The following is a 13784-nucleotide window of genomic DNA, read 5'->3' as shown; positions in this document are numbered from 1 at the left end:
AGTAAGACAAACTCAATTGTACAAATTTAAATAAAGATTAACAAAGTTTAGGCAAACAAATTAAATTTTGATTTAGGTTTTTAAATACCAAACTAGGAAAAAGTGAAATTTTAAAAATGTGATGTTTTGGATATAAAATAAGATGAAGAAGACGATTATAAACAAAGCATAATTAAAGAAGAAAAATTAAGTGTTTATGGTGAAAATAGTACAGACTAATCATTTTAAGTGGGGATGAGAACTTTTTGGAACCAAATAAATTCATGTCAATTATATGTATTTAGCATATTATTGTGTTAATGTAGATTGAAATAGATTTAATTATGTTGTTTAGTTGTAGTTGAATTTTAAATATAACTTAGAAAAAAATTGCGAGAAATTGATGAAATAAATAATTTATAGTTGTTTTTGAGTTGTGAAATACAAAATAAATGTTGATAATGTTAAGATTGTGCGAGAACAATTTTGGGATGTTTTGATATACACAATAGCTAGGATGACTATACAAATTGAACAAAGAAAAAAATAAAAGTTGGCTATGTAATTCAATCGATGATAATTGGTTGAATAAATGCTTGATTATTTATATTCAAAAAATATTTGAAGGTCTTGATAATTAGAAGATCTTATAATATTTTTAATATATAAAATCTACAGAGAGCAATTGAATATTATGAAGATTTTTTCATGACACATGTAAATTTTTGAATTTTATATTAGAAGATTGTAATTTTTTAATTTCGATTAATTTAATTATATCAATTCTAAACCAAGCTGATTTATAATATCTTGGATTGTGAAATGTAAAAGGCAAAATTGGCACCCAAGTAGTTTTCTCTTGGGTTCGTTGGCCTTTCAAATTTTTTTGGCTATTAGAATCTACAATTATCTTTTCTCGAAAATTCAACTATTATCATATTATCATCATTGTACAGTTAAAAAATCTTAGATAAACTTTGTGTTTCTCAAGAGCAGGATCCTGTTACATTTAACAGCTCCTCCCTCGTAGTCTAGTTCGTTCGAAATTGTAATAATAGTTATAATTTAAAGTGTTTTATTATTTAAAAATATATTAAAATTTTATATTTTTTAAAAATTATTTTTGATATCATTATATTAAAATAATATAAAAAATTAATGTCAAATTTTTTTTTAATTTTTTTTTAAAAACACTGGTTAAACTGTCCGCATCCCCAAACATGCTTAAAAAAAAAGTCTTTACTGGCTCAATTTCAATTTAATAGAATTGTCCAGGTCAGAGAGCAGCATATCTAGACAAAGTTTAGCATTCCTTTTTTATTTTTTATTTTTTTTTATGGCATTGTTGTCTGTGAGTATCGATCGGAGGTGGACGTCTGACTAGAAGTCATGTAGCATGCTCCCAAGGCAATCAAACATTCAAGTAAGCTCACGAGCAGTTCGAGCTTTGATTTTATAATCGCACAGGAACCTATCGGGGATATACATGTGCGTAGTCAGATGGCATTTTGTGCATCTACTGCGCCGAAGGCTGTAGTCACAGATCAATCATACCAACGTAGAAAGTAAAACAGAGATGCCTTCTCATCCAATTCTAAAGCACGGTTTGTTTTTTATGTTTATGTTAAAGTTTATTTGTTTTTAAAAACTTATTAAATTTATATTTTATATTTTTGATTTTTTAATATATTAATATTAAAGATATTAATTAAAAACTATTTTAATATATTTTAAATAACTTTTTTAAATACTCATTATTACAATACAAAATAATCTTAGTTTAGATTATGATGTGCAGATCATACCATCACCAACTCCATGGTAACTAAAATGCTTAATACTAAAATCTTAGAAACATGATTTATTTTTATGGGTATATAATAATATGGTATTAATTGTTTTTAAAATATTTTTATTTAAGAATTTATTAAAAAAATTTTAATTTGTTTTTAATATCAGTATATTAAAATAATATAATTTTTTTTAAAAATTTAATTTTAAATAAAAAATTAAATTTTAACCGCCATCCCGCATTTAAAAAAAAGTTTCATCATTATCACCTGCATATTTTCAAGCACTACATGCGCACACAAGCGAAAAGCGAAAACAAGAGGGGCCGGGCCATGGACTCATGGGTCAAGTCCGAATCTGACATAGAAAAACAAACCAGACTGCATTCCGAGTCAGCAAAACGCACAGCTTAACACGTCTGCCTTTCGTTAAGCAAGATTTTTTTTTTTAACCTGTACTTTTCTCATTTCTTAAAATGGTCAAGGAATTCACATTCCATTTCCTTTTCATTTATACCGGTCTATTATACCGCACAGTGACACACCCTTCTCCCTCCCCACTCCTCTCTTTAGATCTCTCTTTCTTTTCTTTTGATTCCGAGGGAATATTATAGGGTTTTATCGCTGCTTTAGATCTTGCAGCGATTTGAATCCTCAACGTTGTTGACTCTCAAGTCGACGGTTCAATTTCAATCACAGATCTGATTAGCACACTCTGAGCCGTCGATCTAATCAGCAACCATGGCGGCGGCTAACGCCCCGATCACCATGAAGGAAGTCTTAACTGTAATTACTCTCACCCACTCCTGTCTTTTCGCTTGTTTTTCGTTTCTTTCTAAATTGAGGTTCAGTTTAGTTAGAAAATTGTGCTTCGAACTGAAATATGCTCGGTTATGAGTAAAATAACAGAGTGATCAATCATTTTTTGCTCAATTTTGAATCCAGAACGTGTTGATTTGTAATTTAGCTGGACCTGACACGTGAAAAGTTAGCTTGTGCTAGAGTTTCTATAGATCTGATACTTTGTTTCTATGCCCAGATCTACTGATTATATTGTTACAGGGTTTGTAAGTGCTTAGCTGCTGTAATTATTTGATTTACAACACTTCAATTTTACAGTTTCTTTGAAAATGCTAGCAAACGATTGGTGATTTATAAGTTAGGAGGAGCTGAGTTGGTGAATTTTGTGTGATCTATTGTTTTTTGCAGTTACCGTCTATCGGGATTAGTCCTCAGTTTATTACGTTTACAAATGTAACGATGGAATCAGACAAGTATATATGTGTACGGGAAACAGCGCCTCAAAATAGTGTTGTAATTATCGATATGAACATGCCAATGCAGCCATTGAGACGCCCTATCACTGCAGATTCTGCTCTCATGAATCCAAATTCTAGAATCCTTGCTTTGAAAGGTAGGATTTGATTGCTTGAATCCTCTGGTTCTAATTGCTGATAATGCATCGTGCATGTTGCTATTCTTTTGATCGTTTATGGGTATTCATAGCTTTTTTAGATTTTTTTTTGAAGGCATTGTTTTCCTTATTTGGAAGTTTGTGGACAATCCCTATTCCCCTCAGCACATGAGGGCAGATGGTCTAAGTTTTTCTCCTTAAAGTTTGTTATGACTTATGATCCCTTGTAAATGTATGTTTTTTACGCTAAAGAACTCAACCAAATGGGTGATACTTTCTCTTAAATTTTGCTCTCCTAAGATGTGCGACGACAATTATCCCTTAGGCAAATATGGAATTAATGCTGGATATCTAGTAGCGTTCTATTGAAGATTAAAACTGAACTGGATATGTTATCTTAATCCAAACAGGCACTATGATGTGGAATTTTTCCTTTTTTTTGGATTGCTGTACTAGATATAATGATAACGTGGTGATAGAGAATTTTTAAGCTGATTTGATTAATCAGACCTGGATGTCATATGTGGATTTCTGTGATTTCCTGTCTGTCTAGGAATTTTTTATTAAGCCATGTGAAAATGTCTTGATTGTCTGAAGCATATTATTTATTTGAGCACGGTTGTGCACACACTTGTGATTTTATCTAGATATTTTCCTTCTGCTGATGAATTGGGGCATTCTTTTGAAGCCCAACTTCCGGGAACTACTCAGGATCACTTACAAATATTTAACATCGAGCTGAAAGCAAAAATGAAATCATACCAGATGCCTGAGCAGGTATTAACTTTTTTAACCTACCTCGTAACTTTTTGTGAGATGCTATTTGATGATCGGTATTGTTTTCACTAAAGCTGTAGTGATTTAGGTTATCTGAACCATGTCCTTTTGCTTTATGCCTAGATTGTCTTTTGGAAGTGGATAACCCCTAAGATGCTGGGCCTGGTTACACAGACATCAGTTTATCATTGGTCTATTGAAGGTCAGAATCCTTTTGCAGTCCTGAATTTGTGGCATAACTTGCATATCTTCTTCACTGGCTTTTTTAGTCTTACTACTCTGCATGCTTTCCAATCCATGTTGTCACTTTGTTCTTTATCATTTTGGAATTGTTTCTCTTATATGCATGCAATTGTTCCATTAATTTAGGTGATTCTGAACCAGTGAAGATGTTCGAGAGAACTGCTAATTTGCAAAGCAATCAGATTATAAACTACAAATGTGACCCTTCTGAGAAATGGTTAGTTTTGATTGGAATTGCTCCTGGCTCACCTGAGGTATGTTGTTGCCTTTGTTAGTTTTTGTTTGAAAGCTGTTAAATTACTCTGTTTTTTTTTTTTTCATAAAACAATACCCACCACTTTCTTAGGAGAAATTTAGAATTTCCATGATTACGAAGTTACTTAGGCATGCTAAATATAGTTGGCCATAGTATTGGATGTTCCTGGGGCTTCTGAAGCTTGGTTGCTTAAAATCAAACTAGCAGGCGGGGCTGAACTAGCCAACATAGTGATGTGACCTCTGATTGGGGTGTTTATGGTCATGAGATAAATTAGGGAACAGCTCTTACCACTGGTTGGGGTGTTTATGGTCATGATATGAATTAGGGAAGAACTCTTTCTGACTGTTTTTCAGCTGTCTTTTTTCTTCGTTACAATTTATTAATTCCCTCTGCCATTTTGCCTTAAGGTGGTTATGTTACTTGTTTATCTTTTTTCAACAGTTTTGACCCATAGTTTGTTAAGGATAGCCCTTATTACAGCTTGAGTTTACGAGGTTTATTTCTATATGAATGTTTTGCATAACCTGATGGTGTTAATGGTTTTAATTACTGATGTATTTATTTTCAGCGGCAACAATTGGTTAAAGGGAACATGCAACTTTTCTCTGTGGATCAACAACGCAGCCAAGCTCTTGAAGCACATGCTGCATCATTTGCACAATATAAGGTATGGGTTTCTCTGAACCATAACCCTCCTTTTCTTTCTTGTATCACATTTTTTTTTCCTTTTATGCAACAAGGGTCCTTACATTTATCGTGTTGAGCAGGTTCCAGGAAACGAGAACCCTTCCACTCTGATTTCTTTTGCCACAAAATCTTTTAATGCTGGGCAGATTACATCGAAGTTGCATGTTATTGAGCTTGGTGCCCAGCCAGGTGAGTCTACTTCATTCACTGTCTCTATGTCTCTTGTTTTTCCATTTTGCTTTCTCTATATGTTTTCCTTTTCTTCTTTTCTGTCTAGTGTCGAGCAACATGTTTAGAATCTGTTTAACATTGTCTTTTGTGCTTATGATCAGTTACCTTGAAACGACTCCCTCTATTACCTTACCCTGGATTTGGAGTTCTGAATCATTCATTCCTGGTCTTAACATTTGCATCCTTGTTACAGGGAAGCCATCATTTACGAAGAAACAGGCGGATCTGTTCTTTCCTCCTGATTTTGCTGATGACTTTCCTGTGGCAATGCAGGTATCTGCTACACCTTTTTTTTTCTGAACTTTTATTGATCAACAATCCCTGCTAAGTCATAAATCTTTTAAATGGCAGATATCCCACAAATACAGTTTGATTTATGCAATCACGAAGCTTGGGCTGCTATTTGTTTATGATTTGGAGACAGCTACTGCAGTATACCGGAACAGAATTAGTCCAGATCCAATATTTTTGACAGCCGAGGCTTCAGCGGTGGGAGGGTTTTATGCCATTAATAGGCGAGGCCAGGTGTTGTTGGCTACTGTAAATGAAGCAATGATTGTGCCATTTGTTAGTGGCCAGGTGTGCTCATATGCTTCCTTTCTTTCTTTGTAACATTTGATGAAATGCTCTCTGGTTTTGGATTAATCTGACCATCCTTGTTATAGTTGAATAATCTGGAGCTTGCTGTCAATCTCGCCAAAAGAGGAAACCTTCCTGGTGCTGAGAATCTGGTAAGTCATATGTTTCTTATTCTTTTTTTATTTTAAGAAAAAAATTACTTTTGTGTTTCACATGTGATGAGAACTCAGTTGCCTGCTATCTTGGGGATCTCAGGTTGTCCAGCGTTTCCAAGAATTATTCGCTCAAACAAAGTATAAAGAAGCTGCTGAGCTTGCTGCTGAGTCACCACAAGGCATTCTTCGAACTCCTGACACAGTTGCTAAGTTTCAGGTTCTCTCTTTGTTTTAATTCAGTGCTAATGTTGTATCTGTTCAAGTTTTATTCTCCATTCAATTTTGATGAAATTAACCATAGCAAGCTGTATCTATCTATTTGAAACGTGCAGAGTGTTCCAGTGCAACCTGGGCAAACCCCTCCCTTATTGCAATACTTTGGGACCCTTTTAACTAGAGGAAAGCTTAATGCATTTGAGTCGTTGGAATTGTCCCGCCTTGTGGTCAATCAGAACAAAAAGAATCTTTTGGAGAACTGGTTGGCAGAGGACAAGTTGGAGTGTACTGAGGAACTGGGAGACCTTGTGAAGGTTTGATTTATAGAAAAATTAGACAGTTGAAGCTTTTTTGAGATGCCTCATTTTTGCTGTTTCAGCAATTTCTAACTTGTATTTATTGATTACTTAAATGATGTTGATCTTGTTGTCATTGTAGACAGTAGATAATGATCTTGCTCTGAAAATATATATTAAAGCTAGGGCAACCCCTAAAGTTGTTGCAGCTTTTGCTGAGAGAAGGGAGTTTGACAAAATTTTGATATACTCGAAGCAGGTAAAGGACAGTTGTTTTTTTTCTTTTGGCATTTCTTAATTATACCTCTTTATTGTTACAATGTTTCTTAATTATATCTGTTATTTTTTTTCTTCTGAATACCTCCTTTTATTCCTGTTCTTATTATGTTATTTTTGATCAATTATGGGTTCTGATCCCATTTGTGTTCTCTTTTGTTGCTTTAGGTTGGCTATGCTCCTGACTATTTATTCCTTCTGCAAACAATTCTCCGCACAGATCCACAGGTACCTTTTTCAATGACTTTAATTTGTACTTGTTTGGTTTCAGACAAAAAATTATACTGTATGTACCACCTTTTGACGTATTTATCTCAAAATAAATTTGTTATTAGATGTTTTTAATAAACTAAACTTTCCTTTGAATTTGGACTGTAGGGTGCTGTTAACTTTGCTTTGATGATGTCCCAAATGGAAGGTGGCTGTCCAGTTGACTACAATACCATTACCGATCTCTTTCTTCAGGTTTGCCCATGTTCGTCACTTCTTTTGATTTGCGGATTTATATAATATGAAGTGCATTGGAAATCAATTTTTGTTGGTCGCAAACTTTATCATGCTGTCATTCTGTGCGATTCACTGTAACTTTAATGGATGTGTCCCTGTCTTCCTTTAGAGGAACCTGATCCGTGAGGCAACAGCCTTTCTGTTGGATGTTTTGAAGCCAAATTTAGCAGAACATGGTTACCTCCAAACAAAGGTTTGTTGGTTGACATAGTTCTCCAAGAAACTTTGCAATTTATATCTGTATATCTTCACACATTTCCGGCTTTGAGACTCTTTTTTTATGTAGGTTCTGGAGATAAATCTGGTAACATTTCCTAATGTAGCTGATGCTATTCTAGCCAATGGGATGTTTAGCCACTATGATCGTCCTCGTATTGCTCAACTCTGTGAAAAAGCTGGTCTTTACATCCGAGCCCTGCAGGTGATTACCTGTTCTTTTTTCCATATTATATGCAGACCTATTGCCATTCCTTTTGAGTGAATATTACCTACCTTTTCTGCAGCATTATACGGATTTGCCAGATATTAAACGTGTGATTGTGAATACACATGCAATAGAGCCACAGGTATCTTTTGTCAACTTATTGTATTATATTCTTGTATTGGAAATATCAAGTTGCTCATGTAATTGCTGTTCTTTGCAGGCACTTGTTGAGTTTTTTGGCACTCTTTCACGAGAATGGGCCCTGGAGTGCATGAAGGATCTCTTACTGGTTAATCTAAGAGGCAACCTTCAGATAATTGTTCAGGTACATAAAGTTTGTCATGAGTTGTTTGTCAAGATCTTCCGTACATGATGATGCTAACTCATGTGCATCTGTGCAGACTGCCAAGGAATATTGTGAGCAGTTGGGTGTTGATGCATGCGTAAAACTTTTTGAACAATTCAAATCATATGAAGGGCTGTACTTTTTCTTGGGGTCATATTTGAGTTCCAGGTAATGTGTTTAGCGAATCAGATTTTTTTTTCTTTTTGGTCTTGATTTGGTTGTTTAAATTTATTTATTTATTATGTGGTCCTTTTTCCTGTGAATCATGTGGCAGTGAGGATCCTGATATACATTTTAAGTACATCGAGGCAGCTGCTAGAACTGGACAAATAAAGGAGGTTGAGCGTGTTACTAGGGAGTCAAATTGTTATGATCCTGAAAAGACAAAGAACTTTCTGATGGAAGCCAAGCTTCCGGATGCAAGGCCTCTAATAAATGTCTGTGACCGTTTTGGTTTTGTTGCTGATCTCACACACTACCTCTATTCAAGCAACATGCTTCGTTATATAGAGGGTTATGTTCAAAAGGTATGCTAGTTTTTGCCTGTCCTATTGACTTTCAAATGTTGTATTGATTGTCATATGATTTTGCTCATTTTTTAGTATTTGGAAATTGACATGATTCTCTTGACAGGTGAACCCAGGGAATGCTCCTTTAGTTGTTGGGCAGCTGTTAGATGATGAATGCCCTGAAGACTTTATCAAGGGCCTTATTCTTTCTGTCCGTTCTTTGCTTCCAGTTGAGCCCCTTGTGGAGGAATGTGAGAAGAGGTAGCTCTCAGTCTGCCCCTGATTCTTGGCCCTTTTTCCTTTTTATTTGGTTGTTCTAATTCTTTGTTTGTGGTTTTCAGAAATCGACTTCGTTTGCTCACTCAGTTCTTGGAACATCTTGTGAGTGAGGGAAGCCAAGATGTACATGTTCACAACGCACTTGGTAAAATCATCATTGATAGCAATAACAACCCAGAACACTTCCTGACCACCAATCCTTACTATGATTCCCGGGTTGTGGGCAAGTATTGTGAGAAACGTGATCCCACCCTTGCTGTTGTGGCTTACCGGAGAGGACAATGTGATGAAGAACTCATCAATGTCACAAATAAGAACTCTTTGTTCAAGTTGCAAGCCAGGTTTGTTGATTTGTTTAGTTTTTTTTTGAAGTGTTACATTTCATTCTCAGAAGACTCATGTACTTATACTATGGTTTCAGATATGTGGTTGAAAGGATGGATGGTGATCTTTGGGAGAAGGTTCTGAATCCTGAAAATGAATACCGGAGACAGCTTATTGATCAAGTTGTATCTACTGCTTTGCCGGAAAGTAAGAGCCCAGAGCAAGTTTCTGCTGCTGTTAAAGCTTTCATGACTGCTGATCTGCCCCATGAATTGATTGAGCTTCTTGAGAAGATTGTGCTCCAAAACTCTGCATTCAGTGGAAATTTCAATCTCCAAAACCTGCTTATCTTGACAGCGATTAAGGCTGATCCTTCTAGGGTCATGGATTATATTAATAGATTAGATAACTTTGATGGACCTGCTGTTGGGGAAGTGGCAGTTGAAGCTCAGCTTTACGAGGAAGCATTCGCAATTTTCAAGAAGTTCAACTTGAATGTTCAGGCTGTTAATGTTTTACTGGATAACATCCATAGCATTGACCGTGCCGTGGAGTTTGCATTCCGTGTTGAAGAAGATGCTGTTTGGAGCCAGGTGGCCAAGGCCCAACTCAGAGAGGGCCTTGTGAGTGAAGCAATTGAGTCATTTATTCGTGCAGATGACGCTACTCAATTCCTGGAAGTCATTCGTGCTGCTGAGGATGCAAATGTCTATCATGATTTGTTGAAGTACCTTCTCATGGTTAGGCAGAAGACAAAAGAGCCGAAGGTGGACAGTGAGCTTATTTTTGCATATGCAAAGATTGATAGGTTGAGTGACATTGAGGAGTTCATTCTCATGCCAAATGTGGCAAATCTCCAAAATGTTGGTGATCGCTTATATGATGAATCTCTTTATGAGGCTGCAAGAATTATATTCCAATTTATAGCAAACTGGGCCAAGTTGGCAAGCACGCTAGTGAAGTTGAAACAGTTCCAAAGTGCTGTTGATGCAGCTCGGAAAGCCAACAGTGCCAAGACATGGAAGGAAGTTTGCTTTGCTTGTGTTGATGCAGAGGAGTTCCGTCTGGCTCAGATATGTGGTCTTAACATCATTATACAGGTGATTTTTTTTTTTGTTTTTTCAAAGTTCTATTGCAAGGGAACTGAATGTCTGAGTCTATTTTAGTTGTGGGGATCTTTCAAAGTAAAACTTGGAATTATTTTCTTCGTGTCCATTAAACTTGTCACATTAGATTGTAGGTCAATTAGATTTTAAATCAAAATCAAGATCTAGTTGTGCTTTACCTTTAGACATTATATTAATTTGTTCTTTTGACATGAAAATGTAGGATGTCTAATTTCTTCTTGCATAATGGTTTTAACATGTGCTCACTTTGTTTATTTAAAACTATTTTGTGCTATTTATTTCTCAATTTTTTGTGGGTTTGGAATTTGTAGGTGGATGATTTGGAGGAGGTCAGCGAATATTACCAGAACAGAGGATACTTCAATGAATTAATCTCTCTCATGGAGAGTGGTTTAGGTTTAGAACGTGCACACATGGGGATTTTCACGGAGTTGGGAGTGCTGTATGCTAGATATCGTCCTGAGAAACTCATGGAGCACATTAAATTGTTCTCAACCCGTCTCAACATTCCCAAGCTTATCCGAGCCTGTGATGAACAGCAACACTGGAAGGAACTTACCTATTTGTACATTCAATATGATGAATTTGATAATGCTGCAACTACCATTATGAACCATTCTCCGGAGGCATGGGATCACATGCAATTCAAAGATGTTGCTGTCAAAGTTGCTAATGTAGAGCTATATTATAAGGCCGTGCATTTCTACTTGCAAGAACATCCTGATCTTATCAATGATCTTCTCAATGTGCTGGCACTTCGTGTGGACCATACTCGTGTTGTTGACATTATGCGGAAGGTTTTTGCTTGTGCCGCAGCATGTTATTTTAAGAAGCAGATTTTTCACTGTCTTCTGATGGTTCTATCCCTCTTGATTGTGTGGTATTTCTTTGTGGTTTTCAGGCTGGTCATTTGCTTCTTGTGAAGCCATACATGATTGCAGTTCAGAGCAACAACGTGTCTGCTGTGAATGAGGCTTTGAATCAAATTTATGTAGAAGAGGAGGACTATGAAAGATTACGTGAATCAATTGATTTGCATGATAACTTTGATCAGATTGGCCTTGCACAGAAGGTAAGGTCTATAATATTGTTGTTTCTGATCATTGACGAAACTCTGATTTTGTAATCCATTTTGGTACAAATTTTCCCAGATTGAGAAACATGAGCTTCTTGAAATGAGGCGTGTGGCTGCATACATTTACAAGAAGGCAGGAAGATGGAAGCAATCCATTGCATTGTCAAAGAAAGATAACCTTTATAAAGATGCCATGGAGACAGCATCACAGTCTGGTGATCGTGAACTTGCAGAGGAGTTGCTGGTTTATTTCATTGAACAGGTGTGTACTGGACTGCATAAATGATATGACATCTTTCATTGGCATGGATGATTGACCATTTTAGCAAGTTCTTCATTTTCTCCTTTCACTAAAATTAGGGTGAGTTTGCTTGATTGTGCTGAGGTGTGTTATACTTCTTTTTTGTTGCTGGAGAGGTAGATGGATACATGTGAACCGTTTCTAGTACATTTTCCATGTTTATTAGTCTTGGTGTAATACTTCACTCCAAATAATTTTACCACTTGTGCATCTCAGGATTGCGGCTTGTGATTTATGGGAAGGATAATACTTTAAGTCTTGTGATTTTGAATGTTTTCTTCTGTTTTTACACTTAGGCCTTACTTTTACCATGTCATCTAATCAATTTTTAATGTTTTTGGTTGGCTCATTGACTCTGCTTTATTTGGTGATTGTGTAGGGCAAGAAGGAATGCTTTGCATCTTGTCTCTTTGTTTGTTATGACTTGATTCGGCCAGATGTTGCCCTTGAGCTTGCCTGGATGAATAATATGATTGACTTTGCTTTCCCCTACCTGCTGCAGGTGATTTCTTAGCTGTTGATTCTTCAATCTTATGATTTCAGATTGCAAACCTTTGTTATTTGCATTTTATGAGCAAACTAACCTTTTTAAGCTACTTGGCCATCCTACCTGGAATACCGAAGCTTATGCACGATGATTCTCTCATCTTTCTTCCTCTTTCTTTATTTGCAGTTTATCCGCGAATACACAGGCAAAGTTGATGAACTCGTGAAGGACAAAATTGAGGCGCAGAAAGAAGTCAAGGCCAAAGAGCAGGAAGAGAAGGATGTAATTGCTCAGCAGGTAATCATTTTGCATCCAGGTGGTGTCATAGTACATGGTGTGACAGCTGGCACATTTACTTTTATAAATAGCATCTCTTTGAATTAGGTTTGTTTGGAAGAGTTTGTTTCCACATAAACATTGAGTTTTACATGTCCCGCCTGATTTTTATTTTTTTTTGGCTTTTTGTTGTTAAATCTTATGTTGATCGATTCATGTGATTTTTTGCAGAACATGTATGCTCAGTTACTTCCTCTTGCTTTGCCTGCACCGCCCATGCCTGGTATGGGTGGACCAACAATGGGAGGAGGTTTTGCTCCACCACCACCCATGGGTGGAATGGGGATGCCTCCAATGCCACCTTTTGGCATGCCACCGATGGGCAGCTACTGATATGCAAACAACCACCCTTTTTTTTGTAGAATTAGTTGCGAATTCCCAGTTGCTTAAAGAAAAAAAAAGTATCCTAGCTGTTTGGGCATTTGATGTGGTGGTGGTGTTTTTCTGGGCTTGGGTCCCTTCATTCTTCTTTTTTTTTTTCTTTTGTGTTCTTTTTGGGTGGGACGAAGGTGTAATTGAAACAATGGACATGGCATTTTTCTGTCCTAGGTGTGTGGATAAGTGATGTAATATTTTTTTGGTAGGAATCATTTTTTTGGCTGCTAGCGGGGAGCAAGCGGAGGATTTCCTGTATTTGCTATATTTTTTCCCTTGCGGTCTGGGAGCTAGCCGAGTATAATACGAATTGTTTCATACAAATCATAAAACCGTGAACTTGATCTGTAACGGCTCTATTTTAATTTCATCTTTTCCCTTTTACCTTCACGATTTCCATTGAACTTTAGATACGAGGTTTCCTTTTACCTTACGTTCTTTACAGCACATGCTTGTGGTAGTTTGTCTGTTTGCATCTTCTTTTCCAGAATAACGATCTGAGCTTGTGTTCTCATATGCTCTATGGCTATCACCCTACAATAATTAGCGCTGTTTGTTTGGCTACGACCTTGAATTCCCGAGTCAACTCCATCTGAGTTCTATTTGCCGGATGGTGATTCATTTATCATGCTCTCCTGCTTTTCTTTGAGAATGATCTGTTGTCAATCAGTAATGCTTGTTTGTTTTCACTCAGTGCTTGTTTAAGTTCCACTAAAATCAGGTGGTGGCAATTGTAAGTTCTGTTGTACCATTCATGTAGCGAACTTGAGCTTTGGCTAAAGTTCTTAGTTA

General features: G+C 36.3%; 1 protein-coding gene across 1 annotated transcript; it reads left to right on the top strand.

The window, feature by feature from the left end:
* The first annotated feature begins 2235 nt into the window (after window positions 1-2235).
* Window positions 2236-13380, top strand: LOC105133566 (clathrin heavy chain 1). Its single transcript, XM_011037608.1, has 30 exons — window positions 2236-2555; window positions 2979-3183; window positions 3872-3960; window positions 4084-4162; window positions 4330-4457; window positions 5031-5129; window positions 5230-5338; window positions 5574-5653; window positions 5732-5959; window positions 6046-6111; window positions 6215-6331; window positions 6447-6644; window positions 6769-6885; window positions 7071-7130; window positions 7281-7367; window positions 7519-7602; window positions 7696-7830; window positions 7913-7975; window positions 8054-8158; window positions 8235-8347; window positions 8454-8706; window positions 8813-8949; window positions 9030-9308; window positions 9389-10391; window positions 10730-11215; window positions 11320-11490; window positions 11570-11755; window positions 12174-12296; window positions 12468-12578; window positions 12789-13380. The coding sequence occupies exons 1-30, from the start codon at window positions 2511-2513 to the stop codon at window positions 12948-12950; spliced, it is 5118 nt and encodes a 1705-aa protein (XP_011035910.1). The 5' UTR covers window positions 2236-2510; the 3' UTR covers window positions 12951-13380.
* The last annotated feature ends 404 nt before the right edge of the window (window positions 13381-13784 follow it).

This window comes from Populus euphratica, unplaced genomic scaffold (genome assembly GCF_000495115.2).
Source record: "Populus euphratica unplaced genomic scaffold, PopEup_1.0 scaffold36.1, whole genome shotgun sequence".
Lineage (NCBI taxonomy): Eukaryota > Viridiplantae > Streptophyta > Magnoliopsida > Malpighiales > Salicaceae > Populus > Populus euphratica.
Note: the sequence above shows the minus strand (reverse complement) of the source record. Positions and strands in the feature narration are given on the sequence as shown.

Bases quoted from the DNA above. Each gene is read 5' to 3' on its own strand.
- LOC105133566 (XM_011037608.1), top strand. From the start codon at position 2,511: ATGGCGGCGGCTAACGCCCCGATCACCATGAAGGAAGTCTTAACT. The intron at 4,163-4,329 runs GTCAGAATCCTT...CCATTAATTTAG, and splicing joins TTATCATTGGTCTATTGAAG to GTGATTCTGAACCAGTGAAG. The intron at 4,458-5,030 runs GTATGTTGTTGC...ATTTATTTTCAG, and splicing joins TTGCTCCTGGCTCACCTGAG to CGGCAACAATTGGTTAAAGG.